Source organism: Bactrocera latifrons, unplaced genomic scaffold (assembly GCF_001853355.1).
Source record: "Bactrocera latifrons isolate USDA-ARS-PBARC rearing strain unplaced genomic scaffold, ASM185335v1 scaffold_203, whole genome shotgun sequence".
NCBI classification, from domain to species: Eukaryota; Metazoa; Arthropoda; class Insecta; order Diptera; family Tephritidae; genus Bactrocera; species Bactrocera latifrons.
In genome coordinates, this window is record NW_017535553.1 from 483,119 (window position 1) to 509,785 (window position 26,667).

The 26,667-nt window shown below is 40.6% G+C and overlaps 7 protein-coding genes across 8 annotated transcripts in view; 3 read left to right on the forward strand and 4 right to left on the reverse strand.

Moving 5' to 3' along the window:
- LOC108968111 overlaps positions 1 to 1,693 on the forward strand; it is a gene marked incomplete at its 5' end in the record, with an annotated part of 20,396 nt that extends 18,703 nt beyond the window's left edge. Inside the window, 3 exon segments of the mRNA XM_018931896.1 lie at positions 1 to 26; positions 92 to 915; positions 991 to 1,693. Of these exon segments, the coding sequence (XP_018787441.1) occupies positions 1 to 26; positions 92 to 915; positions 991 to 1,556 (1,416 nt within the window).
- A 1,686-nt stretch (positions 1,694 to 3,379) lies between these two features.
- Positions 3,380 to 5,018, forward strand: LOC108968115 (tenascin). The gene is made up of 4 exons (XM_018931900.1): positions 3,380 to 3,652; positions 3,749 to 4,309; positions 4,374 to 4,571; positions 4,708 to 5,018. Exons 1-4 carry the CDS (start codon positions 3,486 to 3,488, stop codon positions 4,961 to 4,963), a joined length of 1,182 nt encoding a protein of 393 aa, XP_018787445.1. The 5' UTR covers positions 3,380 to 3,485; the 3' UTR covers positions 4,964 to 5,018.
- Positions 4,990 to 8,760, reverse strand: LOC108968113 (von Willebrand factor D and EGF domain-containing protein). The gene is made up of 3 exons (XM_018931898.1): positions 8,148 to 8,760; positions 5,447 to 5,983; positions 4,990 to 5,385 (listed from the first exon to the last, which is right to left on the reverse strand). The coding sequence occupies exons 1-3, from the start codon at positions 8,615 to 8,617 to the stop codon at positions 5,076 to 5,078; spliced, it is 1,317 nt and encodes a 438-aa protein (XP_018787443.1). The 5' UTR covers positions 8,618 to 8,760; the 3' UTR covers positions 4,990 to 5,075.
- Positions 8,761 to 12,056: 3,296 nt separating this feature from the next.
- On the reverse strand, positions 12,057 to 13,147 carry LOC108968120. 2 transcript variants are annotated; one of them, XM_018931907.1, is made up of 3 exons: positions 12,939 to 13,147; positions 12,694 to 12,859; positions 12,057 to 12,546 (listed from the first exon to the last, which is right to left on the reverse strand). In XM_018931907.1, exons 2-3 carry the CDS (start codon positions 12,855 to 12,857, stop codon positions 12,345 to 12,347), a joined length of 366 nt encoding a protein of 121 aa, XP_018787452.1. In that variant the 5' UTR covers positions 12,858 to 12,859; positions 12,939 to 13,147; the 3' UTR covers positions 12,057 to 12,344. The 2 variants fall into 2 exon arrangements, with proteins under 2 accessions (XP_018787452.1, XP_018787451.1); XM_018931906.1 differs by having other exon boundaries at positions 12,694 to 12,876.
- A 1,909-nt stretch (positions 13,148 to 15,056) lies between these two features.
- On the reverse strand, positions 15,057 to 17,444 carry LOC108968114 (tenascin). The gene is made up of 4 exons (XM_018931899.1): positions 16,365 to 17,444; positions 15,723 to 16,283; positions 15,471 to 15,668; positions 15,057 to 15,413 (listed from the first exon to the last, which is right to left on the reverse strand). Exons 1-4 carry the CDS (start codon positions 16,556 to 16,558, stop codon positions 15,122 to 15,124), a joined length of 1,245 nt encoding a protein of 414 aa, XP_018787444.1. The 5' UTR covers positions 16,559 to 17,444; the 3' UTR covers positions 15,057 to 15,121.
- A 784-nt stretch (positions 17,445 to 18,228) lies between these two features.
- On the reverse strand, positions 18,229 to 20,376 carry LOC108968112 (myrosinase 1-like). The gene is made up of 6 exons (XM_018931897.1): positions 20,229 to 20,376; positions 19,898 to 20,168; positions 19,278 to 19,811; positions 18,851 to 19,185; positions 18,509 to 18,715; positions 18,229 to 18,440 (listed from the first exon to the last, which is right to left on the reverse strand). The coding sequence occupies exons 1-6, from the start codon at positions 20,255 to 20,257 to the stop codon at positions 18,317 to 18,319; spliced, it is 1,500 nt and encodes a 499-aa protein (XP_018787442.1). The 5' UTR covers positions 20,258 to 20,376; the 3' UTR covers positions 18,229 to 18,316.
- Positions 20,377 to 22,366: 1,990 nt separating this feature from the next.
- On the forward strand, positions 22,367 to 25,621 carry LOC108968116 (platelet endothelial aggregation receptor 1). The gene is made up of 3 exons (XM_018931902.1): positions 22,367 to 23,162; positions 24,783 to 25,328; positions 25,398 to 25,621. The coding sequence occupies exons 1-3, from the start codon at positions 22,759 to 22,761 to the stop codon at positions 25,492 to 25,494; spliced, it is 1,047 nt and encodes a 348-aa protein (XP_018787447.1). The 5' UTR covers positions 22,367 to 22,758; the 3' UTR covers positions 25,495 to 25,621.
- The last annotated feature ends 1,046 nt before the right edge of the window (positions 25,622 to 26,667 follow it).

A 26,667-nucleotide genomic window follows, 5' to 3' on the forward strand; every position in this document is an offset into this window, starting at 1 on the left:
TGTACTACTGGCTGGACGGGCGAATTGTGAGCGTTAATTGATTGCAGCACATTTTTTGTAGTATTATATGTTTGTATTTTCTTCAACATAGTTGTGAGCTGCCTTGCCCGACCGGCACGTATGGCGTCATGTGTCACAAGGAGTGCGARTGCGCCGACGAACGCTGCCATCCGCAAACGGGCGCCTGTGGCGATGCGCTGACCCCAGTGATGCCCAATGTTACGCATGTCATGATACAAACRCTCAACTCCACCATCGCCAACATAACGCACAAACTCGATCGCATAGCGAATAAAATAGTGAMCATAGCCACCAGCACTATTGTGCCGCCACAACTCACCGTCGCGCCCGAGGTAATCGTCATCAARCAAGAGGATCAGCATACGCCCAAAATAATTGTACACCAACCCGGCTTGAGTGGTGGCTTGCTGAGCGACTTACACACCGCCGGCGGCAAGACACCAGAGGTGATACACGTAATCACAGCTGCGGGCGCCGACTGGCCGACGCACGCTAACGGTTCCATGATAGGCGCAGCGCAAGACACCAAACTGAGTTTGGCTGGCCTTGGCGGTGTGATTGAKTCGCCGGCGCACACTTTAGCGCCCACACCCACAGCAGCCGAACACGATGCTAATCTGCTAAGCACACTGCTTGTGCTGTTGCTCATCATTGTTGTTGCCATCGGCATTAGTTGGCTCTATATATATCGGCGCTATCACTGGCAAAAGCAGCGCGTCGAGGCGGCGTTGGCAGTGCGCAATGCCAGTTTCGGTGGGCCGTCCGCAGAGCTGGGCGGCGACAGTGGTAGCACGGTGGACGCCACAGCAATGTCTGGCGTGGGCGGTAAGAGTTCCCTAAAACCGTTGCCTGATTTGCCGGCCTTCACGGAAATGGTGCGCAACAAAATCGAGGGTATGTAAGTGTCCTGATCCGAAATGTGATTTGTTGGCAGTAAAATTAATATCGATTTTTCTTTTTGTGCAGCAGGACCCGAATTCTATGATGCGCCCAGCAACAACTCGTCGTTCAACACGTCCGCTTATGATTACGCACGCAAACTCTCACTCTATTCGATTGTGTCGCCCAAGTCGCGCAAAGGCAGCCCAGACTCGCATCTCTACGATGAGATACGCTATCCTGCAGCTTACCAGCAACAACAACAACAACAGCAACTCAGCTTTAATACTCAACACAGACAAAGGCATCATAGCCAACAGCAGCATCCGCAACATAATCATCCACAATTCTCCAACCATCAACAACAACATCAGCAACAACACATTCACACCACTAACGCTCTTGGCCAAGTGAGTTTATCGCCAMACGCGCCACAGCTGCAGAAACCTATGCAACACACACAAATATCAGCATTCATTGCCCAACAGCCTTTGACTGCCGCAACCCTACAACAACAGCAACATCATATTGCCCACTTGATTATACCACCGCAAAATGCCAATTTCCTGCAAGTGCCTTCAGCGTCCGCGTCCGCGTCCGCATCCAACGTGAACGCCACCAACAACAGCGCCACACGCAAAGTGGCTCTCATTTAATATTTGATCGACGCTCGCGTCGTATCCTCTTACTATTGTAAGARAAGCAGAGTAATTGCACCAAATATTTTTATAAACAGTATCATTATGCCATTTTCACTATATTTTTGTAGAATATTCTTTTTAATACGCATACATTTATATTTTGTTACACATAATAAATGAAAGATAATGATTTTTAAAGTAAAATTTYTTTCCTCGGATGAGAAACGCGCCACAGCAAACATAACAAAGTCTATGACTCAATACATGTACCTGGAATGTCCGGTGCCTAAATTGAGAAGGCTGACACCACCGTCGTCCAACAAATGCGGACGGGACAAGAACATGGACGAGTAGGTCCTTGTGACATTTATTACAGCGGCCATATAAGAAGCAGAAATTCGTTGTGGGGATCGTGGTGGGGATCGTGGTGTGAGAAAGACTCAGACGCCGAGTGCTGGCATTCACACCGGTGGATGAGCTTGTAGCCACAATTCGGAAAATTCAGCCTCCATAGCGAAACCTCTCCAAATTGGTTGAGGCTGATCGACTTCGAARGGGCCCGAAACTTAGTTTCCTGGACAACTAGATTCCTGCACAAATAAGTTCGAATAGGAATCACTAGTCTGAAGAACCTCAAAGCGGCGGGTACCGATCATTTGTCAGCCGAGCTATTCAAACACGACGACGAAGAATTAATAAGGAGCATGCATCAGCTTATTTCTAGAATATGGTCGGATGAAGCCATGTCCGATGGCCGGATTTTAAGTGTGCTCCGCWCAATCCACAAAAAGGGAGATCCCACAATCTGCGCCAACTGACGTGGCATAAACCTTCTCAATCGCATATAGGTTTTTTTTTTTACAAGAGAATAGGGTGCAAAGAATGCGAGCCGAGAAATATTTTATACCAACCGTGTGTTCGATTCGTCTCACTTTCTAGTTCGATCAATCGAATATAGCTGGTTTTAATTTTTTAGCTTCACTAGTTAATCCATTGTAACACCCTCTGATAAGCATTTGATACTCTACATTGTAATATATATTTCTGTATCAATGGTGTATGCATTCTTAGTTCACACCATGCAACTCATTCTTACATAACTTCTAAGCTTGTTTCTAATTTATGTTATACATATATGCCTTTGCGGTCTTGAAATGTTTTTATCAGCCGAAAGGCCTACTTTCAAGCGAAAATCTAATAAGTAAATATAAAATAATAAGTAAACAATAAACTGATATACATATATATACAGTAGCGATAAATAAACAAGACGACCGATGTGCCTGCCCACACGATGTGCCCTTTCACGATTGTTTGACATTGAAAATTAATTTTTTGCTCATTTCAAAAAAACGCAACGCCGATAAGGAACTGTAGAGCCTTTTCTCATTGCAAAAAAAAGGCATGAGTGGCTGTTGCAAAGGCAGAAAGAGTTTTTCAAATTATTATTATCAGTCTTGGCACAGTAAATACATGTTTGAGGGTTTGCTGATTATGTAAAAAATKTACAAAATTATGTGTGTCATAACAAACTTAACTTATTTTTAGACATGAGTAACATAATGCATATAGAATGCACTCTCCTACCGATCAACTMTCTCCTTAACACCACCCAAGACCGCCCGAAATGTGCAGGGGTATATTTTGGGCTGGCCTTCCTCAATTTCGAATTTGTATTTTCGACTCTGCAGCACCCGGTGTTTAACGTTTTATTATTTTAACGTTAATTACATATTAATCGAGCCAGTTTCTATCCTCTGATAAGGTTATCGGTTAATGGGTACTTGTATGTATAGTATAGGCCACAGCGACTCAATCGATTTTGACATTTCCATCACTGCGCATCAAAGCAAAATATAAACATTAGTGACACACATAACAATGAAGTGTTGAGAGCAACAACAGTACTTTCTTCATACGAGTTCTCAATCTTTCCCCTAMRCAATGTTTTTGGCTTACGCCCTATTTGTGTTTACCGCGCTGAGCGTTGCCACTACACAGGAGCAAAACACCGAACAGYTATATGGTGACATTTACTATGAGATCGGTAGCTTTTCTCTACGCTACAATGATCCAGGGGAAAGCGGTAACCGCTGTCTGCGTGAGGTGCCGTAAGTAATGACATTTTTTGCATTTATTTAAACGACATTCAACTATTAATAAAAATAYATATTTATCTATATTCCTATTGCTTGGCATGGTTAAAGCGCACGTTATTTCCAAACCGCGCCTGATGCGCCCATCATCGGCAATGGCTCCACCGTTCACTGGCAACGCATCGAGGTGTGCTGCGAAGGGTACACACGCTCGCGATTCGTTGGTGATCAATGCGTACCGGATTGTTCGGCTGTCTCACCAAACAACTGTCGTAACGGTTTCTGCCGTGYGCCCAACCAATGCGAATGCTTTCCGGAGTTCGTACGCAACCAGCGTGGCGAATGTGTGCACACTTGCCCGATTGCCTGCGAAAGCGGACGTTGCTTCTTAAATGGCACCTGCCAGTGTGATCCTGGTTACACGTTGGATTTGGAGACGAGGAAGTACTGTCGCCCCAAGTGTCCGCAAAAGTGTGGCACACATCAGGAATGCATTGCGCCGGGTAGGTGCGCCTGTGCGGAGGGCTACAAAATGACGCCGGATTTGGGCTGCCAACCGGTTTGTATACCCGATTGTGGGCATGGCAAATGTGTGGGCCCGAATAAGTGCGAATGCTTTCAAGGTTACCATAAGCGGCCTTTGCGAAATGTGTGCGAAGCCGATTGCTATATGTACGTAGAGCTTGTAGGAATATTTTCTTTAGCTAATATGCTATACATATTGTTGTTGTTGTAGAAGCTGCGAAAATGGTTTCTGTGAGTCGCGCAATAACTGTCAGTGTCGGGATGGTTACAAATATGATGTGGACACCACCAGTTGTTTGCCGGATTGTGGTGACAGTTGCCGGGGTGGTGTTTGCATTGGACCTGGAGTGTGCAGATGTTTCGAGGGCTATGAGTATAGAGAACCCGGTTGTGAACCGATATGCAAGACGTAAGTATTGTTTTATACAGATGATCAGAGAATCGGAAATAATAGAGAGAAGAAGGGTTTTAGCTTAGAAGAGTATCTCTAAATACTTGAGATCGAAATGAAAGCATTCTGAAAGCAATAATCATTGCAATTTCAGCAACTGTGGATACTATGGCGAATGCCTAGAACCTGGAGTTTGTGGTTGCAGGCGAACTGGGCAACTTTGTAGATCGGGAATTTGCGACCCAAGCGGGCATTGCGTTTGTCCGATTGCGTTGACACACTTCATAGACAGATGCGTAGATTCAAACCAACTCTATGAGCTGGTGAGCGTCAACGAGCAGTACTTCAATCGGCTGTTGTGGCGTGAATTCAAGACGCTTATAGGACGTCACTTCCTTTTCAAGCAATAAAACAACTATATAAGTTATACGTTTATTAATATAAATATATATTTTGCCTTTTTTTCTATTAAAGAGAAAAACATTCAAGAATCAAAAAGTTTAAAGAATTCAACAAACTTCACTAGACAGCTGTGCACGTTTGGCGGCCCTTAATACCAGACTTGCGGTAGCCTGGCTTACAGACGCAAAAGTTTGGTGCAGTGCAGTAGCCATTGGGGCAGCCCTGCGGACAATGYGGCTGACACACGTTCTTCTGTACCTCGTCCGATATATAGCCAGGGTTGCAGGCACAACTATTCGCTCCATCGCAGACGCCATTCAGACAGGGTTGATCGCAATGTGGTATGCATTTGGTGCCRGAGCGATCTAGCTCGAAACCTTTGGTGCACGCGCARACGTCGGGTCCAACGCAGCGTCCCTTCTCACAGCCGCTGAAAGATAAACAAACATAGTTATTGGTAGGGAACTTGCAGCAAGTTGARGTMTACKCACAGCGTGCACACGGGCTCACAAACGCCATCCACTTTTGTGTAACCCTGATCGCATGTGCACAAGCCCGGTGCTGAGCAGCGTCCATTCTCGCAATTGTCGCATTTCGGCTCACACACACCACCGGCGGTCAAACGGTAACCATCAAAGCAATCGCACTTATTGGGCGCTACACACTTGCCATAATCGCAGGGCCTGTCGCATTGAGGCACACAAAATTTCTGTGTTTTCACGTCCAGCGTATAGCCGGTTTTGCATTTGCATTGATTTTGTKCATCGCACACACCATTGCCGCAGCCGATGGGGCAGGTGGAAATGCATTTGTCCTCGTGATTGCGTACGTTACCGGGTATGCAGACGCAGGTATTGGGCGCCGTGCAAATGCCGTTGGGGCAGTCGTCGAGACAGACTGGATCGCARCGTGAGTAGACGTGTGGGTTGCGCACATAGCCCTCGCAGCATATTTGGATTTTGCTCTTGTCGGCACTGGTGCCGTTACCAGCTGGTATCATCGTTTTATCACGTACCAGTGTTGAGGTGCTGGAACGTGAGCAAGATTTTGTTGCTATTAATTTTTTTTTTCAAAAACTCTGATGGAAGTGGAATTGAATAATTGAATAAAAATAAGATTAAGGTTCTTTAATTATATTCTAGYTGTCTATACCTCTTAGATGAKAGTAAAMCAATGATATATGCATAAAATGCAAAAYAACGTAACATCACTTTTCATAAGTTTACAGGCGAAGAAAAAACGATATAAAGAAACCACTAATATTTAAGTTTGGTTATAAAATGGTTACATACTGTTTAAAATATCTGAAAGCGATTATACATTTTTTTCACTTGGCACTTCAGCTCTCATATGTTGAACTTAACAAATCCGTTCATAACAACTAAAATTATTTAGTAGCGAGATAGAGTTCGATCGGAATGATCAATCGAGTTTTTGCTGATGGATCTTAAACAAATATAATTTGAACAAAAACATGGTGAACGATATTTCATATGAGTAGAATATAGTAGAATATGATCACTGGCACGGCAAAAGTCGAAATTTGGCAAAAAATAAAAAAGAAAACGCCCATCAATAGCGACTATTTCATAGCGTTACAGAACCATTTGAAGGACGAAATCGCCGAAAAATGGCCGCATTTGAAGAAAACGAAAGTGSTGTTTCACCAAGACAAGTCTGTGTATGAATGTGTATGTATGAATTCGGCTTCAAATTGCTTACGTAACCGAAATATTGTTCACATCTCATTSTTAGGGACTCTTTCCTGTCCTCAGATCTCAAAACAGTGCTTGCTGGTKCGAAGCTGWGAAAAATCSTACTACAAAATTKKTATCAAAAGGTTCKACAGTCGCTATATTSAGTATATCGCCTTTAAAGGAAACTTTCTTGAATAAAACAAGGAATTAAAAAAAACAAAAAAAGTGTGTTTTACTATGGTATGCCGGGGACCTTTAAATTGATCWGTTATGTGTGTAGCATTTCTTRTTTTTAATTGCATATCTTCAATTATTTCCTACAGATTCATTGGAWATTCAAAGCAAACAAACAACAAAATATATTCATATATAAGTACCAGACATTTTTATTTGATGTTTTACTGTTTTTAATAAAAACGTTCCTTTTGTTCGCTCCTCAAGCGATTTGAAGTAAAGAACAGTAAACAAACGAATATAGAAAAACCTGTTTTGGGAACAATAGTCACATCCTACTATAAAGTTTCGGCATCGATGAAGCTATGACTCAATTATCACCAGCTATAGGAGGTGTGAGACAATGAATATCTTTGTGACTTGTTTAACTAAGTGACTGAATTTCGCCTCTGGCATTATTGTGGTGTTAAATAGTGAAAAATTACATTTATTATTGCTTATGTAAACAAGTCAATATATTGCTGGTTAAACATTGCGAAAACGGAAATTGCGTTGAGCAGTGGCCAGTGTTCTATTTATTAAAAATTTCAAAATATTTTTTTTTTTCCAAAATATTAAACAACTCATGGCGCGTACAAAGCGAAATATCGTTTCAAACTATAACCATCTCCCAACTGCTGCTCTCTTGCTAAATAGATTAGCGATAAAGCAATATTTTTAGAGCTAAATTATTATTATTTTCAGTTTAGTGTTCCGATTTGCTTATCACTTATCGCCGCAATGAGGATGTTGAGGTTACYAGTTCAATATTATTTACGAACTCGTTAATAATAATACACAAGTGTATAGCTCTGCAATACGAAATAGGTATTCATATAGACATATATATTATATATATTCGGAATGTTTTTGATATTTTATAGGATGCATATTTAAGAGAATATAAAAAAGTTCGGCACCAAATGTTGAATTAGTTTTAATCAGAAAAAGAAGGAAATATTTTTGTTTCACTAAAGACATCTGTCATATGAAATATGGGCAGCACATATGTTTCTATATAATCAATAAATATTTTTTTTTATGCAAAAATTGTGCACTTGTTTTTATTGAGGCCTCCAAAACTACTTCTAAAAGGAATGAGATTAAAATAATAAGCAAAATTAAAAAAGTTATAATATAATGTTCTGTAAAAGCATCTGCTGACATTTGACCGAAACTCTCTACATTCCTAACTATTTACTTAAAAAAATATCTTCTTCACCAGTTTTTTAAATTAGAAATCCGCTTGTGCATCGTCTTTTAAAAAGCCTAGTCTACTTACGGCACTTCCGTGTAGCAAATGCCAGACGCCATTTGAGAGCGTGTCTTGTTGACAAACTCCGCGGCCGCATCTACAAAYTGTGGCACGCGTTGCCTAGCACTGCCGCCACTGCTGAAGCTACCGCCGCTRCTGTAACTGCCGCCAGCGCCATAGTAGTGGTATTCCTCACCAGCTGCCAGGTGGTTRCCACCAGCCAAATGCGCCTTACCATCGCCATCGACAGCATAGCCATTAACAACGCCAGCATTGTCACTCACCACGCCTGYACTGCCACCCTGATAGGTGTCCGCTGCAGTGAAGKTGCGRTTGTACTGYGCCGTATAGTTGTGCTCATTATACAGCAAGTTGGCGGAGTTCGGTGCGGCAGGATAGTGCGTCTTAATGCCGGCAGGATAGTGTGTTTTGATCTGCGCATGCGCGCCCGCTGTCAGCAGCAGCAGTGCGCTTACAAGTGTGCCAAGCGTATGCATTGTAGTTGCGAATTCTGCGATGAGATCACTACGTAAAAATATGTGTTTGTATGTATGTATATGCGCGAATTTATTATTAGTATTTTGTTATTGTCGTAATTTGAAAATGAGACACGTCCGTCGGAGGCAAAAGCTACGCTTCAACTGAGCTGCGAGTTGAAGCAAAATTATTTGAAAAGTGCAGATATATTTAAATCAAAGATTTAGTCACAACAACATTCATATATGTAAATGACGCTGTTCCGGCGTTTGGAGTACATAAAATGAGCTGCGAATTTCAATTGCACATCTAAACATATACGTATGTATGTATGCATTATGTATGATATATGGCAAATGAATTCTGTGTTAGTTGAGCCAAACAGTCCATTACTGGTTTTAGTTTCATAACTTCTTAGATATAATATTTCATTGATTTATTATCATATGCGTTTSATTCTAACTTTTTCTTAATAAAAGGAAAGCAAAATTGTAAATGTGTGTACTATTTACAAGAATTATAAAAAATAAAAATTTTGTTGTTGAATTATTTTATGAATCGTTGGTAAAAATCATGGCTAGTGGTTTAAGCGGTGCCTTTCTCCTTCGCAATGAGAAGGTGCTGAGATAATTTTGATTCCGGAGTCTGGTAAACCTGAACATCTGGTCTATTCAAATCGATATCGAGAATATTTTTGTACCGGTTTTTGCTCTGATGGAAGAGAAACCACTCATCCCGGCTCAAGAGTTTGAATTCAGAGAGTTTCATGGCACAATTGAGCAATGCCACACAATACAATATTTTATAACTGTTGCCATGGAAAATTGGATTGGAAGACATATTAACCACATAGTGCCAAAATTAATGCAAGAATAGAATTTGACTGTATTATAATCCAATTTGTGTTAACTTTCTATCACCCTTAATATGCTAAAGAAAACAACTTGTCATGGCTCACTTAATGCAGCTAAAGTCATACCTGTATAATCGGACATTCCACGTCAGTTGTTGCGACGCTGAGTCGGATCTCACACACGCGTTCTTGTATCTCAAGACAGCATCCTTGCACCGGCGCTCTATATTCTCTGCGGTTACTACTGACGTTGAGTAGCAATTTCACTCGAACGCAATTGTTCGCTCTAGAACCATGACTCACAAAATGTAATATTGGCTTTAATACTAAAAATTCCTACTAGTGGTGTACTGTGCCCTTAGGCACGAAATATGTATGTCTTCAAATGATTCTATGTGGTTAGTTGCTACCAACAAGCACAACCGCAAAATATCTGGGACTTATGGTACAATTGAGAAAAGACATWCATGGAGAGAACACGTGGAAATTATGTGAACCCAGTTCAGGTTAAACTTTGCATAGCGGTACTGGCTCATTAGTTCAAGATCACGTATAAATTTTTGGAACAAGCTACCCGTACCATAAAGCAACACTCGTCATGGGTGCACATTTTTATGTTAGAAATTTTGTACTCTATGGATACTTAAAATGCTTACCGTAAAAGAAACTGTAGAAGAATATAGTTCTCTTTCTTAGATCGAAACCATGTCGCTTGTGAACGTCGAGCACCTTCAGTTCTTTCACAAGCAGTATTTTATACGCTTCTAAAAATGTCGACGTAAAATTCGCCAAGTCTTTTCATACGTCACTCCGAGTTGCTTTGAACGGCGCCGAATTGMCTCTTTACGCTCTTCGAGTACACTCCTAGCTACGCCTGCTGTATTTTCTTCASTGCGTGCTTGACGCGGTCTATTTGGTCTAATTTTATCCAATAATGAATGCGGAGTCTCAAGATGGGGATGGCATTGCGAATAATACGCTCAGTAGACCGATTATGTTGACCATAAGTTGATGGATATTTCGATGAAATAAATGTAACAAAATTTGACATTATTTAAATTTTCCATTTTTTTTATGCCTTATTTAGAATCAGTTTTATTATTCCATTTAAATTCTCGTTAATAAAAGATTTTTATTTTTAATATCTGACTGCTTTTTTTTTACAAAAAATCCCCTTCCTATATTCCTCCCAACCCCATAATCCGACATCCAACCTATCATCATCAAGCATCAAGCTATAAATCTGTCTAAGTTGCTTGTGTTGTTTTGTTTTCATATTTCTCTTGTTCTTCCACGAATTATTGATAACGTCATTTTCGAAAAGCGGCTCAACACTGGTCTTGGCACATACACATACAACTGTAGTATGTGCAGCCAGCGTTCTTCAAGCATTTCGGTTTGACACATATGTAAACTTTGTGCTGTTGTTGATTTGCCTCCACTTTTTGCCCACACTGTGCAATTATTGTTTGTTACACATGTGTTTTTGTTGTTAGTAAATTTATAAATTCTTATCTCATTAACTCAAACGGCGCTCATATGGATTAAAGTCACTTACATACATATGTATAAGCTAAAAAGCAAGTGTTTACATATGTATACGCAATGAGCAGCACTCTTTTTATATTAAATGTCAGCTTGCTGTATCAAAGATATTTATTTTTTTTGGGTTCAGTGTAAGCAAACATGGTATACAGCAAGTTGTTTGATTTTGACGCCAGTTATTTTCAAGGTGTACAGACATACTTACTATACATATATATACATGTATGCCAACTGATCAAATTTGACCCGGACTACCTACATTTTTATGTATTTCCATACAAATCTCTTATCGTTTTTAAAATAGGCTCCTTTTGTGCCAATATAAGCCGTTTTGTTCTATTTCCATACACTATTGCAAGCCTCGGCCTTGGGCATTACCTCATTGAAAAATGAAAGCATTTCTACCCACAAATCCGGTCGTCCCTAAAACGTCTAAGTAGTATTAATTATTGTTCGTTGGATCCTGCGCCACAAATTCTTGCTGACACCGCGGTAATTAAAGACAACGAGGAACATCGCTTTTGTTTCTTACCGCCATTTATGTGCTTTTTTCGTTCACAGATTATGCTTGGAGCACCATTGCTAGACGATTCCGGCGTCATATCCATAAAACCGAGACTTTTCGTACAAGTCTCTATTCGATCCGTTTTATATCCAAAACATTAACCAAGATATGGGCAAGTTGATTCATTAACGTTATTGAGAATCTTTATTATCACTCCGATGCCAAAATGATGGTTTTCATGTAATGTTTCCTTAGCTATTTCGATGTTATCGTCATTAACGGAGAACATAGAGAGATGGACGACTCGCATGAGGCAAGTTTTCGATGACTTAACGACCTTCACTGAAGGTATTGCGCCACTCAAATACTTATGTTCGGGATGAAGTAGACCCCTCGACCATTTCCTGCAAGATGTTCACCTAAACATTTTTTTTTTCCTTTTCTTGCGTGGGCAATTGCAATGGACCAGTTCGAGTCATATTCAAAGGCAAAATTAAAAAGAATCTAATTAAAAAATAAAAAGCCATTAATTTTAAGGGTTCTGACAAAATGTTTGTACAGTGTTACAGCTATTAGCAACATTTTATTGCTTTAAAAGTATTTAATTTGTATAAAATTGTATTAAATTTTTACAGAACTTTATTGAAATTATGATTTGCTTTTACTTTAACACTATGCAACCCTTAAAAGATCAAATAGTATACAACATTCGACTCGAGAAGTCTTTCTATAATGCAATTGTATGTAATTCGTGCCTTTACATAATAAAATCTCAATATTCTTGCGGCTTCTAGTGTCTGTCTCTATTCTAAGTTTAATACTTAAAAATATCTGTCATCTCACTTCACAGTTCCTCACAGCGACCGCCGGCGCGTGTGTAGCCCGGATAACACTCGCAAACATCCGGCGCCGTGCAAATGCCGTTCGTRCAATCCTCCGAACAGATGGGCTCGCAATGCATTGCCGAGGACTGCAAGTCGCGCCGATAGCCAGGRCAGCAATAGGAGATCGTTTGCAGCTTCAAGGTGGGCTCGCTAGCTTCGCCACTGCATGTATAAATATTTTAATTAACAAAAATGCCTGTGATTTTTTTTAGTTAAATGGCAACTTTTTATTTATTAAACTAAACTGTTATCAGCCAACAACAGTATAACGCTTTTGTCAGTTAATAATTACAATTGATCTTCACTCACAGCACTTCCTTGTAGCATATGCCGGAGGCCATAACCGATTTGGTTTCCAAAATAAAATTATCGCGGTCACTTGGACTGTTTAACCTCCAGAATTGGCCATTCACCACATTCGTCAGCAGTGTTGTGTAGAGCATCACCAGCAATGCAAGCACATTAAAGTTCATAGCTGATGAGTTAAAATTTCTAATAAATACTATAATAATAAGAAAAAAATTTTTTTTTCTATGAATATGATTATCTCTTACTAAACCGCAGCGCGTGGCTTTCTTTTCAGAACTAACGCCGTCGCGCGGTTGCCCGTTGTTGTCTGCTCCTCAAACGCTTTTCCCCACAGTTTTCTTCMGAGTTCACTTTGCAGCTTACTGTATCTTTCTCTACTTATGCTTTGTTCCGACAGTTCTCAGGCTTTCTTCGCATAATTCTTATTGTTTATACTCTTAACGCAAAGAAAGTCCACATATGGCGCTGGTTATGGCGCTGATAAGACAGCAGCTGATACAAATTTCTATATTAGCTTTTCCGCACTGTGTTTGCTACAAAAGTGGAGAGCAGTTTGCGTGAGAGAACGCATAGGCGGCTACAAATTATATAGATTGAGCATAATCTAGCTGCTAACCCAACTAACCCAATTTGCATGAGTTAAGTGATACGAAAGTTCATGGCACTGATATTAGAATTAAAAGCAGCAATTTTTTATTGTCATTCGTTGCTCACGTATGCACATTTTACGTATGTGTGTGTAGCTTAAAAATTATACTTTATAGTTCCTTATATAAATATGTGTGTTTATAATTGAAATGCACTATCATCCACCAATACTAGTGCCTACCTTATAGGCGTGCCTAAAAATCCACTTTTTGAACAGCAAATTACTTATTTGCGATCTGACGCCTAAAAGTAGGCGAGAGTTTAAATTTATATTAACTTTACTACTGCATAGTTGGTTGCGTTTCCTGAACGAGTAAGGTATCCACAGACAAGTTGAAAAACTTTTGTACAACATCAAACAGTTATGACAATTTTTGAATGGGTTTTGAGTATCTTTCGTAAGCAATGTTATACTGCTGTTTAAATATTATTTTTTTTTTTATTATTACCTCTTTCGAAGATTCAAAGAGACAATGGGCACGTGAAGTATATCAAAGAGCTAACAGAACAAAGGAACGTCAGAGAACATAACCTTAAAAACATTAAAAATCATTAAGTGACCAGCGTCAGATAAGTCACATTTCACCAGTTTAGAGGCAGGTTGGGGTGGTTAGTCCCGAAGGCCGATAAAAGCGTTTAGGTCACTGCTAATGAAGCCTATCAATCTCGCTTTGTTTCCATTTGCTAGAATGATTYATGAATTACTACTGCTGAGTATGCCTGCAACAAAGGCAGTAGTGTCATGACAGCATCGATCCCTTACATATAAAGACTATATTGTGGGTACCTTCCATGATATCGAGGCGGCCTTCCACAACGTATGGTCGGTGGCGATTATTGGAGGTCTTAGCAAGTTTGATAAAACTCACATCTATAGTTCTTTTTGCGACAAATCGGATGYAGTGGAGTGAAGAAGTGCATGGACAAGTCGGATAGAAAATAGAGGAAAAGCGGAAAGTGGCGTCGTTTTACCGCTGTTCTGGCACAAAGTGTTGAATGATCATTTGAAGGAACTTGAGAAACAAGACTGCCAGGTAGTTGCGTTTGCTGACGATGAAGCTCTTTTGATAAAGAAAGTTCCTAAACGTCGTTTAGAACCTCATCCAAGGATATCTAAAAATAGCCACCACAGAAATGGATCACCCATAAATGCAAATTAAATTAAGCAGGTTTTCGTTTCGGGCACTCTTACTTCCATTTCATCCGATTGGAGGCAAATCGATTCGCAATCTATGCCCTTTTACCTTCCAGCGCTGAACGTATGGATGTTCAGTAAGCTCGGCAAGCGCTGGTCAAYCACCATAACAAAGAGTTGTTTGRCCCAGAGTTAACTGTAAGATGTCTTCTGATTGATTTGCTCGCAGCTATGTCAATCTCTCCGCAATAGGAAGGGTACTGACAAAACGCTGTTCAATATCTTTGGCAAAGCCTCATGGAGGAATGCAAGTTTGAATAGTTAAGACTCTACTGCCCGGCTTTTGCCAGAATGAGTTTGAAATATAGACATATCATTAATAGTCTATATAAATTTTTGGTAAGCTCACAAGGCTTCGTTGATCTATGAGGATCTGCTGACCGACTATAAGTGACCTAACCCAGCAATTGAAATTCCGAGAAAATATACACGAAGTGTCTTAAAACATCAAAAAAGATATCATTTAATCGCCCCCGTCCCAAATCTTTGAATATTATCATAGAATTCTAAATAATTTGAATTTAGAATAAGGAAGTAGCTATAAATTYTATATTTTACATAAACCCAAAGTACAAAGTATCGCTCTCAATAAATGAGCGGAATTTGAAAAGGAAACATGAAATGTCTGCCGATCAGCATATTGAACTCTAGCAACAGTGTCTGATTCAGTCGGCTGGGCCGCATAGATGCATAAGTGGTCACCTTATCTGGCTCCATGCATTGATCGATGAAACGTACGAAGCCCTCCTTGCAACGACAACGACCTTTGGAATTGCAATTTCCATGTGCACAGCGTTGAAAGTTGCGCACGGGACCCTCAATAAGAGAACAACCGCAAACGTTCGGTGCTATGCACTTGCCATAAAAGCCACAGCCTCTGTGAATAAAGTTGAATTTATACTGTATACATKGGGAAGTATTTTACCAAACTTACTCCTCGCATACACCATCGCACTTTGGACCGCGACGCACATAACCATTGAAGCAGCGGCATACGCCCGGCGAGATGCAAATGCCGTTTTCGCAGTCTTCGCTACAAATGGGAAGGCAAGAGCTCGTATTSYGGTCGTAGCGGTAACCRTTCTGACAAATACARGTGGTGTGATTCRCACAGAAGCCATTTTCGCAGCGCCTGTATGTAATACATTTTAGAGCAGTGGTTCTGAGAGTTAAGCTCAGCACTTACATGTAACAGTTACTCTCACAAGAGGTGCGGTTCTCGCGCTTTTGATAGCCACGGAAGCACTCGCACTGATTTGGCGACACGCAATGCCCAAAACCACAATCCGGTATGCAAATGGGCTGACAGCCCATGGTGCTGGGTGGCAGCGCACGCGTATATCCCTCGGCACAATCGCACTTATTCGGCTCGACGCAGATCTCATTGCGTGCACAACTGGACTCACAGCGCGGCGTGCARTACTTTCGTGTCGGATCCAACTCGTAGCCCGCATCGCAAATACAAGTGCCATTCAAGTAACACTGACCGTGTGGACAGCCAAGCGGACAAGTCGGTATGCAGACATTGCGATGATTGTGCACGAATTCGTCAAAACATTTGCAAATGCCGCCATCCAAGCAAAATCCATTGGCCTGACATTTGTTGCCRCAATCCGGCACGCAGCGGTTCCAGTCGAAGTCGTAGCGCTTATAACCCTTGCAGCACTCCTCTATGATATTGAAATAAATACTGTTTGTRCTRTTGCCCACCACTTGCACGTCCTTCTCGAACTGGAAGAATACCGCGCTGGAACATTGGGGGACGACATAAGAAAAAATTCAAATTAATCAAAGATTTGTGGTGTACTTGTCTACTTGTCGTACTCACGGCACTTCACGCGAACACTTAGACGGGTGACTGTGGGGCAGCGGCAGTGATAGGCCCGGCTGGCGTATGTGCCACGGCTTGACGGTKGTGGTTGTTGTTGTCCAATATTTTTCAAAATGTACACAGTACACGAAGCAAAACAGAAACGCAAATGATAAGAGCGAGTTGACAGCTAAAGCGCGCAAAAGTGACATAATTTCCACAAAACAAAGTAGAAACGAAAAACAAATGAAGAATCAATATTAAAAAACGCCTATGTACCGCGTGGGAATGTCTGAGACGCTTGAACAACTGTTTCGCACTGAAACAAAACCACAACTTAGTATTAAATTTAGYCTCAGCGCTTACTTGAATGGACAATAGACTAGAAGAGATTGAGAGCAATCATCTTGAATCTAGTGTGATAGGCTTACAAATTTAGCTAAATTGCTCAAAGTCGGCCTCTGCTACAGATACAATACTCTTAGCATTACCAATAAGCCTTTCTTAATGAGATTCAACTGATTCTGATGGGTTTTCAACTAGTGTTAGTAGTGCTTACTATTTCGTATTTTCTACTTTTCCATGATGTAAAATGAAAGCGGCACTCACGGTAGGACATACTTGAACTCTTATATGAGTTAAGTGTAATACTAAGTTCTTGATTGCCTATGCCGACACTGAGCTAGTTTTACTGACTAGGGCCTACATAAATCTGTTGTTACTCTCCCTTCGTTTTGATGTATATTCTTCAACCGGTGGACCACGTGAAGTACTCGTGGGGAAGTTTTTATGGAAAGCAAGATCGAGGAGAATGTGAGAAATGTATCTTGTGTTTTATATTGTTGTATATGAGAAGCCATGGTAGAGGACGCTTGGRAAAACCACACTAGCTAAACAGTTGGAACGTTATTAGAAGAGAGGCCCACATTGGTATACGTGAGATCACAATTACTACCCCAACAATRGCACCAATGCCATTCTACTGGTTCCATCTGTAGCCATAGCTGGTAGGTGCTTAGCGGGAAGGCTGCCATTATACCTATATAAACTTCTCATATGAGGRGCTCCATSCAAAGAAGGATCGATGGATGGATGGATTAAGGGAAAAAGTAGGCGACGGAGTCTTCTGTAGGGAGCTTTTCATCGACTCTAGTTTCAGACCAGCGGACCAATGTTGCATCTCTCGAGCGGGGGTGATTGCTATCAATGCACTTAGGCTCCTGACTGTGAGCTCAAAACTAGTTAAGGAGTTTCTGACCTCATTATCGATAGCTCCAAGCTTCTTCTAAATTAAACCCCTTAGGATGTCCAAACAGAGCGGAGTCTCTAAAAACTGCAAGACCGATTTCATACGGTTGGAGTGGATGCGCTTCTTCGATGTCTGCTTGCGTTTTGGCGTTGGACGTTGGACCATAAGTGAGCTCAGTGGTGAATAACCAGAACTTGTGCGACTACGAGATCCTTCAGGCGCAGAGTGAAACGTAAGCGGTTTCCGCTCTGCTGAATCTTAGCTARCTAATCTCGCGACAAATATAGGTGTTCTGCCAGGACACTGTCTAGTAAATTTTTCCGAAGCTAAATGGAGGAAGGCGAGATGAAATCATCTTGTCACTTCCTTCTCTATTGTTTAGGGTTTTCCAAACTGGGAATGAAATATCGCCGTTGCCTTTGACGAACAAAAGTACAGTTGCTGTCACTAATATTAACCGTCGATCGATAAGTATCTGGTGATCTATCTCTTAGGAGATTATTAGTTAAACAAAGGACAACTTGTGTTTTCCAATTTTGGCTCAATCTCACGACCTACGCTAACCTAACAATTGGTGCATACGATCTTTCATTATTTTTTAGTTATTATTTTGATATTTCTATAAAAAGTTGCTTCTTTTAAGAGTTGCCTACGAGGTATTTATTTTTAGTCATATAATATAATTTGTTATKGTATAGAATGAATACTTTGGTTTTCTTACTTAATTTAGGTTATGTAATATTTTTCTACCATCGATCACACTTCTGTAATAATGTGCAGACTTCTTGGCTATGCGATCCTTATTTGGGCTCGTCATATTCAAATAATAGAGACCGTACTTCTGGCTGAAATTCAAACCGAAAAGCAAAAAGTGAGCAAAAGAAGTAAAGCAGAAGTTTTTAGCTTGGCTTACGTATAGCCCATGTTCCACTCGAAATTATCAATTAAACTCCAGTGTGAGTAATGTGTGACTTTGCAGCCATCATTAATGGCGTTTAGCACCGCTTGCAAGTGAGCCTGTAGGAAATCGACGCGTTCTGTGTCCTCTAACTGGCCATAGTCCGACCAACCATTTTCCGTTATGAAGACCTCAACATTGTCGTAGTGGTCGCGGATCCATCTACGAAAGATGATATTTAATATTGTAAGAAGAAACAATGTAAAAGARAAATAAAATGCTACTAGAAGGTAGAGCTCCTCTTTAGAAAATTTATATATGTAAATTCGTTACCCCTCTACTCTACCCTCTACTTACTTTAGAATGTCTTCGAGTCCTTGCGGAACACAGTAAAGCCAATTAGAGTTGCCCTGCTTCCACTTCTCATCAACAGAATATTGAAGTTGCGAGTCGTATTCCCAAGAGGGTATCTCGCCGGCGGGTGTGTTAGTGAATGCAGCATAACGTGAAGTGTAGTAATTGAGACCCARAAAGTCGCCAGCACCTCGAATGACCTTAGACCAGAATTCATTAAACGGCGGCAAGCGCGACCAGGATAAACCTTCGCTTAAGCTATTGTTTCTAATATCGTCCAATACGAGCTGAGGATAATTGCCAGTCTTGCCGAAAATGGGATTGGCCAGCCAACCAAGCTGCAATAGTACAATTTTAAGTAGGAACTCCGATGTGGTATSACTAAAAAGCGCAAAGCTTCAAAATCTGTTTTCTAATGCCTTTTACTTACCGAGTACTGCATGGCGCGTTCAACGACGTCTTCATCGCCACTCTTATGCTGCGCGTAATAGAAACGACTGCTTATTGTAATGCCTATTTTACCGCCTTGCCTCTGGAAATAGTTCGCTCTRTAGGCGCGGTAAGCGGCGGCATGAGCGCGCAATGTATTATCCATGCAGAGGTAGTCGGCAACACCGGGTGAATGCACCAGTGGTGGAAAGTACGATTTGCCATAGCCCAAAACGCAGTAATCGAARGGTTCATTRAAAGTGATCCATTTCTTGACGCGATCGCCAAAAGTTTCGAATAGAAACTCAGCGTAGTAACGGAAATATTTTATAATAATAGCATTGGTGAAGCCGCCGAAATTGTTGAGCGCCTCCGGGAGGTCACAGTGAAACATCGTCACCATGGGTTCAATGTTATTCGCCAACAGCTTGTCTATCATCATGTTGTAGTAGTCAATGCCCTTTTGATTTATCACCGTCGTATCTGCGTTGGGCAGCAGGCGGGGCCATGAGAACGAAAAGCGATAGAAGTTGACCTTGAACACAGCAAAACGTGCATGAAAATTATTATTAATTTAATAGATAAACTTCTATGGTGTTTTCTTCAAAACATCTCACATACCTTGAGTTTCTTCAGCGCCGCTAAATCTTGCTCAAAACGATAGTAAGATTCCGCCGCCACATCACCATTAGTACGATCCCGTATACGCTCCGGATGCGTATGCGTATATGTATCCCAAATGGAGAGCCCTTTGCCATCCTCATTCCAAGCGCCTTCTATTTGGTAAGCTGCAGTCGAAACGCCGAAAGAGAAGTCCTTAGGGAAGCGCTCGTTACCGCCCTTGTGTTGGTGCTGACATCGCTCGCTGCACATACTGTCGTGCAACAGCAGGCTACACGAGTACCATAAACACTTTAGTAGTCGCAACATGTGTTTCTATTTCTGTACTTACCACAGCGTAAGGAYGAATATGACTTTCATTGCGCAAAAATGTTCTGCAATTGCAAATATTTAATGACTTTTAGCAACAGTATTGTTGTCTTTGCGGTTTGGGTTGATTGAGTGAACTGGTTTGCATTCGGTACAGCTAGTGATAAAGAAATTTTGGAAATGCCAATTTATAAAATTTTGTGTGAGATTGATAAAAAGTGCACTGTGTCAATAATAGAAGTGAATGTCCTCAAAGGTTTTCGACACTTCGTCGCTGCGCGAGAGGAAAGACCATTGCACTGTTTTAAATGAATAGGTAACTGTAAACACGTATGTAATTGGGTATATGTGTGTATTCAATAGGTGCTCAATTCAGGCTCGTCGCACTGAGTCGTATATTACTGTTATTTCTTGTACTTCAACCTGAACTTTATTCTCATAAATTTTCGGTTGTGTCACAATAACAAATATTTCACATATATATACGTCTATTAGAGTGGGTGAAAAAGCAACCTCTCCAGTTATGAGATCTTGATTTCTATTTATTTTCAAATAAAAAAAATACTATATATCGCTTTCGTCTACTTGAAAAAATATTTCGTTTGTTTTGGATTAAACTAAGCGTTTATGAGTTGTTCAAACAAAAATTAAAATAAAATGCAAGGTTTGTCCGGAAAGTAATAGGACTAGGTCGATTTAAAAAAATTTATTGAATCARTCGTTACAATTCTACAAACACTTTCTAAACATGCTCCTTCTGCGTCGATGCAGCGCTACCAGAGTGATTTCCAAGCAAAAAAGGCGTTAGGGAAGATATTCTCCAAAATTTGAGAGCCGAGGCGCATGCTGCTTGAATCCCCTCGTTCGTCTCATAATCCTTGCCTTCCATYGGCCTTTTCAGTYAGGTGAAGAAAAAAWGTCCGGGTGGGGCGGTTGCGGAMGCATTTGGATGTCGGTCTTGGTTAAGTACAAAGGAACAAAGTCGGTGGGAGCCGATGTGTCACCATAAAAGCAACATGTCTCTATCATATCACTCGGGAGTTCTATCGGCAGTCATCCGAATGAAAACCTGCTCCAAAGCATGGTAAATTAGCAAACGGCTGACAAGATTATGGCATCTGAATTTTGAAAGCCGCAAGGAATAACTTGCACTGACTACCTTGAAATAACCTGCTAATAAAGCGACTATTTCATAGCGTTATTGGACCATTKGAAAAAAGGTAGTGTTGTTTCACCAAGCCAATGTTCCGTGTCACAAGTCTGTGTCGATGACAAAAAACCATGAACTGGGCTTCGAATTACTTCCGCATCTACCGCATTCTCCAGATCTGGCCTCAGAAACTATTTTATATTCTTAGATCAAAAAAATATTGCTCACTGGGAAGAAATATTCATTGAATGAAGAGATGATCGCCGAAACTGAGGCCTATTTTGAAGCAAAATGTTATTGGGAACTTGAAGGATCGCTATAAACAGTCTATCATCCTTGAAGGAAACTATGTTGAATAAAAAATGATTTAAGCCAAAAGGTGTGTTTTATTATGGTAGCAGAGCCAGRTATTTTTCAGAGTACCAAGTGAAAAAAATATATAGTATATATATATAGTATATATATTTTTTACCCGTCCTTGTATCTATGTATATGTGTACATACATATATAGCTTACCATTTTATAAAATAAACATCGCCCTAATTTACGAATAAAACGCCAAATTCTATTAATATTCGTTTTCTAAAAATAAAATAATTCTACAAAATACTATATACATATGTATATAATATTTAAATATTAAAAAAACTCACTCAGATGATTATCGCTTGATGGAAACCTTCTATTTTTTTTCGAAAGTCTCCACCAATACTGCAATGCTAATGCTATGAGATTGAACACTAGTAAGGGTAAAAAACGAAAACAAAAATATAAAACAACAAAGCTCATTAATAACACATGCGAGCAGCAACGCATACACACAAATAGGCTGCCAATATTGATAAGCGACGCTGTGAAAGACCTTTCAGAGGGCCAACGTCAGCTTGCGTACTTCCTACAAAACAAAAAGTTCAAACGCCACGAAATGAGCGAAGAGAAATGCTTAACCGACGGACATGGGGGCAAAGACGAACTGTGGCAACACTATTGCTCAGTGTTTGTAGTTATCACGCCCACCGATTCGCAGAATATTTGCTCAACTAACTTTTAGTATGGATTATTCGCACGGAGCGCTAGTACAGCAAATCATTTTGAGTGCGGAATCAAAAATATTCGGTTAAACTTAGTTAGAGTGCTCGAGTAGCCAAAAAATAAGGCTTATTTCGAAAAATAACAACAAAAAAAAAACCAAGATAATCTTAAAAATCAAATTAAAAAAATAACAGTTTAAAATATATGTGCAAAGCAAACTCTTTGGCGAAAAACAAAATCGAAAATTGCAAATTTCAAGCACGCCAAATCTCAGAACTAAGGCAGATAAGCCAGCAAAAATAAGAAAGTGATCAAACGTGTCATATCAGTTACATATACATATGTAGGTTTCATATATTTGACGCCATCATGACAACAGTTTTCACTAGTAAACAATTCAGTTTGTGCTTCWTGGTGTTGTTGTGTCTACACTTTGTTGTAATTGTCGGCAATGCTGAAAGCCAGCATCATCATCGGCAGCAACGTCAGCCTTACGGTGGTTACACTGTTGACTCCCGTGAAGCGGACGATGCATCAAATGATGTGTCGCCGTATCAGCGCTCTACCAATCGCGGTAGGGATACTGCACGCAGACAGTTCAATGAGAATGATTTAAATTATTACTATGGTAATCGGCAGTTGGCAACACAGGGTGCAGAGCAGCTGTCGCGCCGCCAATTGCGAAAACAAAAACAGCGTCTAGARAAGCAGACSAGAAGTCAGCTACCCATCGAGGCGACATCGGAAGAAAACAAGTGTCATATTTGGGTGCCGTAAGTACTATGTGTCTGTCAATACTTTATTGGAAATCATTTSAACTACYSRWWWCAWYTGAAGGTCATGAGTTGATTTGATTRGGCCAGTCTTAGAAACTTTCATGTTTTGCTTTAGGCGATAATGTAATCAATAGACAATGGTGTTCGGTATTAAATCGGAAGGGTTTGGCATTATTTTATGCTCATTTTGTGAATGATGATGAGTTAAAATATAATTAAGGATTGATACGTATTTAGATCTCTATCACCACCAATCATATTATATATAGGGTAGTCGAAAAAATATTTTCGTATTTTCGTATTTTAATCAAACTTCAACCTAGAGCAGGGTATATTAAGTTTGTCACGAAGTTTTTAACACCCAGAAGGAAGCGTCGGAGACCTCATAAAGTGTATATATAAATGATCAGTATGTTGACCTGAGTCGATTTAGCCATGTCCGAATGCTATCCGTCCGTCTGTCTGTATATATACGAACTATTCTCTCAGTTTTTAAGATATCGTTGTGAAACTTAATTTTCTTTTCAAGAAGCTACTCATTTGTCGGAACTGCCGATATCGGACCACTATAGCATATWGYTGCCATACAAACTGAATGATCGGAATCAAATGCTTGCATGGGAAACTTCCTCATTTAACGTGATATCTTCACGAAATTTGACATGGATTACCGTTTAAGTGTAATAATATAAACTGCGAAAAAATTGTTCAGGTCAGTTCCGCTAGAGACATTATCAGTCTAAAACTGCGACGAAGTAATTTTCGGCTTCTCTTGAAACCAACTTTACTCCATTAAGAGAGTTCAGCATTGACCGAAACAAATTGTAGTCCCATCAGTGATACATGTATATGTGGATGTATCAAAACTTCCCACCCAAGCTCTCCCAGTTTTTACCGAGTCATCAAGGATGTTGTCTTGATAGAAGACAAAGTCCCTTTCCGTTGATCAGTTCTGGTCGTTTTTTCAATTGCTTGCTCYAATCTCATTAGTTGTTAAGAATAAAATGTAGAATCAATCGTTCGACCAGGCTGGARCAGCTCATAGTGGATAATTTCTTTCCAAACCGACCAAACACTCAGCATAACCTTTCGAGGCGTCAATCCTGGCTTTGCGACCATTTTCTGAGCTTCACCACGCTTAGACCATGATCTTTTTCGCACATTATTGTCGTACTTAATACACTTTTCGTTCCCTGTTACCATTCGCTTTAGAAATGATTTGATTTCATTTCGTTTCAGCAAAGAATCGCAAATGTTAATTCGGTCCCATAAATTTTTCACAGAAAATTCATGTGGTACCCAAATATCGAGCTTCATTTTGTAGCTAGACTTCTTTAAATGGTCCCAAACATTTTGATGACGAATGTCAAGTTCCTTAGCGAAGTCATGGCTGCTTATGTGATGGCCCTGGTCAATATTTTCCATAATTTCATCAACTTTCAAAACGACAGGTCGATCAGAGTCCACCTGGTATGGTATAACTGAAGACATAGAACTGCAACGACATCTATTGACGAGATTTCGTCAATTTTCGAAATCCCGAAAGCGAACGAACTTTCGTTTCTATAACATTTTGTAACAATATTAATCGTATTATTCCCCGTCATGTCATTCCAGCGTGGAGCTGATCAACAAATATCCTTATGCGCAACGCGTTCAATTGGATCAACGCAATCAACAGCAAAAACTTCTAGTCTGCTGCGCTGGCTATGCGCCATTACGTTGGCGCGGCAATACACTCTGCCAGCCACTGTGTGAGAATTGCCGAAACGGACGCTGTATTGCGCCCAATGTATGCGAATGCTTCGATAATTTCGTCGCAAACGATAATGGCGATTGTGTTTTCGCTTGTCCGCTGGGTTGTCTGAACGGACGCTGCTTTCTTGATGGCACCTGCCAGTGTGACGCCGGCTTTAAGTTGGATGAGACCCGCAAATTTTGTCGACCCATTTGCAGCAACGGCTGTGGCATGAATCCGCGTCACAATTGCACCGAACCGGAGGTGTGTGGCTGTGCGAAGGGTTACCAACTAACAAATGATGGCTGTGTGGCAGCATGCGATCCGGATTGCGGTGAGGGTGGCGAGTGCCGTGAGCCGAACGTATGCTACTGTACACCGGGCTATGAACTCAAGGATGGTGTGTGCCAGCGCGAGTGTTATCAGTGAGTACCGCACCAACGCATACACTGTACATATATTCCCAGCACAATAATTCCAATTTTTCTTTTTAGGAAATGCGACAATGGCATTTGTTATAGCAACAATCGCTGCATCTGCAATCCCGGCTTTACATATCATGAACGATCGACACAATGTGTGCCCAATTAGTTTTAGTAACATGCTAGCATATTTCCTTTAGTTTTGTGGATATATGTGTGATAAACTTAGTTGTCTTGTGATAGTAATTATAAAAACGTTAAAATTATTATAATAAATATAAAATATTAATTCTAAACCTCGTGATAAATTGTGCCCGAACTCTATGCCATACCAAAAATTTCTTCAGTGCTAGGCTTAAAATTATCCCTTWCTTTGATTGAGAAAGCCATAGTATTATTTTCTAATGCAGAAGATATTGCGTTATACAGGGTTTGTCCGGAAAATAATATGACTGATTTTCTTTCGCCTCGAATGTACTACAGAGCGTGCGCGCACCGACTGCATTCGGTAGAGGGCGTTCTTAAGTAACGAACGAGCGGCTGGGCAGTTGTCTACAAGGACCTGGATAATCAGAACAAACATTTTCGCGCGAATTATGTGTGAAACTTGGCAAATCTGCGACAGAGACGTTTGATATGATTAAACAGGCTTACCAAGATGTTGCTTTAGCAAGAAGTGGTGTGCTTTGGTGGCTCCTGACCGCCGGGAAGATGTTTTTGATGAAGTTCTGAAGTTTGAGTTTGAGTTCTGAGTTTTGAATGAGCAAATCCAAAGTGAAAACGATCCGCATTGCCTCTTCATCAAAGGCATCGTCCATCATGAATTCGTTCCTTCTGGCCAAACTGTCAACGCCAAGTTTTACGTGGAAGTCATCAAAGGACTTAAACGATGCGTCCATCGGGTCCGACATCACAGCYGATTGGAAGTTGCACCACGACAACACCCCGTCTCACACCTTCTTTCTTGCTAACAGCTTCTTAATCAAGGCCGGCATCCCAACGCTTCCGCCCAGCACCCCCGGACTTTTGTGGTTTCCTTGCCTGAAAAGGCCGAAGTAGGCCAAGCATTTTGAGACGGCAGAGGGGATCCAAGCAGCATGCATCTCAGCTCAAAAGTGTATGCTTTTCGTAACGCCTTCAATGCTTGGACATCGCGCTGGATCGACGCAGAAGCAGAAAATTTGGAAGGTTTTAAAATAATTGAAACGATTAGTTCAACAAATTTTTTTAAATCGGCTCAGTCTTATTACTTCCCGGACAAACCCTGTAYATAAAAAGTTGGAGATTCAGTCCCCTGAAAAAATGCTATACTATTTTTAACTAGAACACAATTTTATACWCC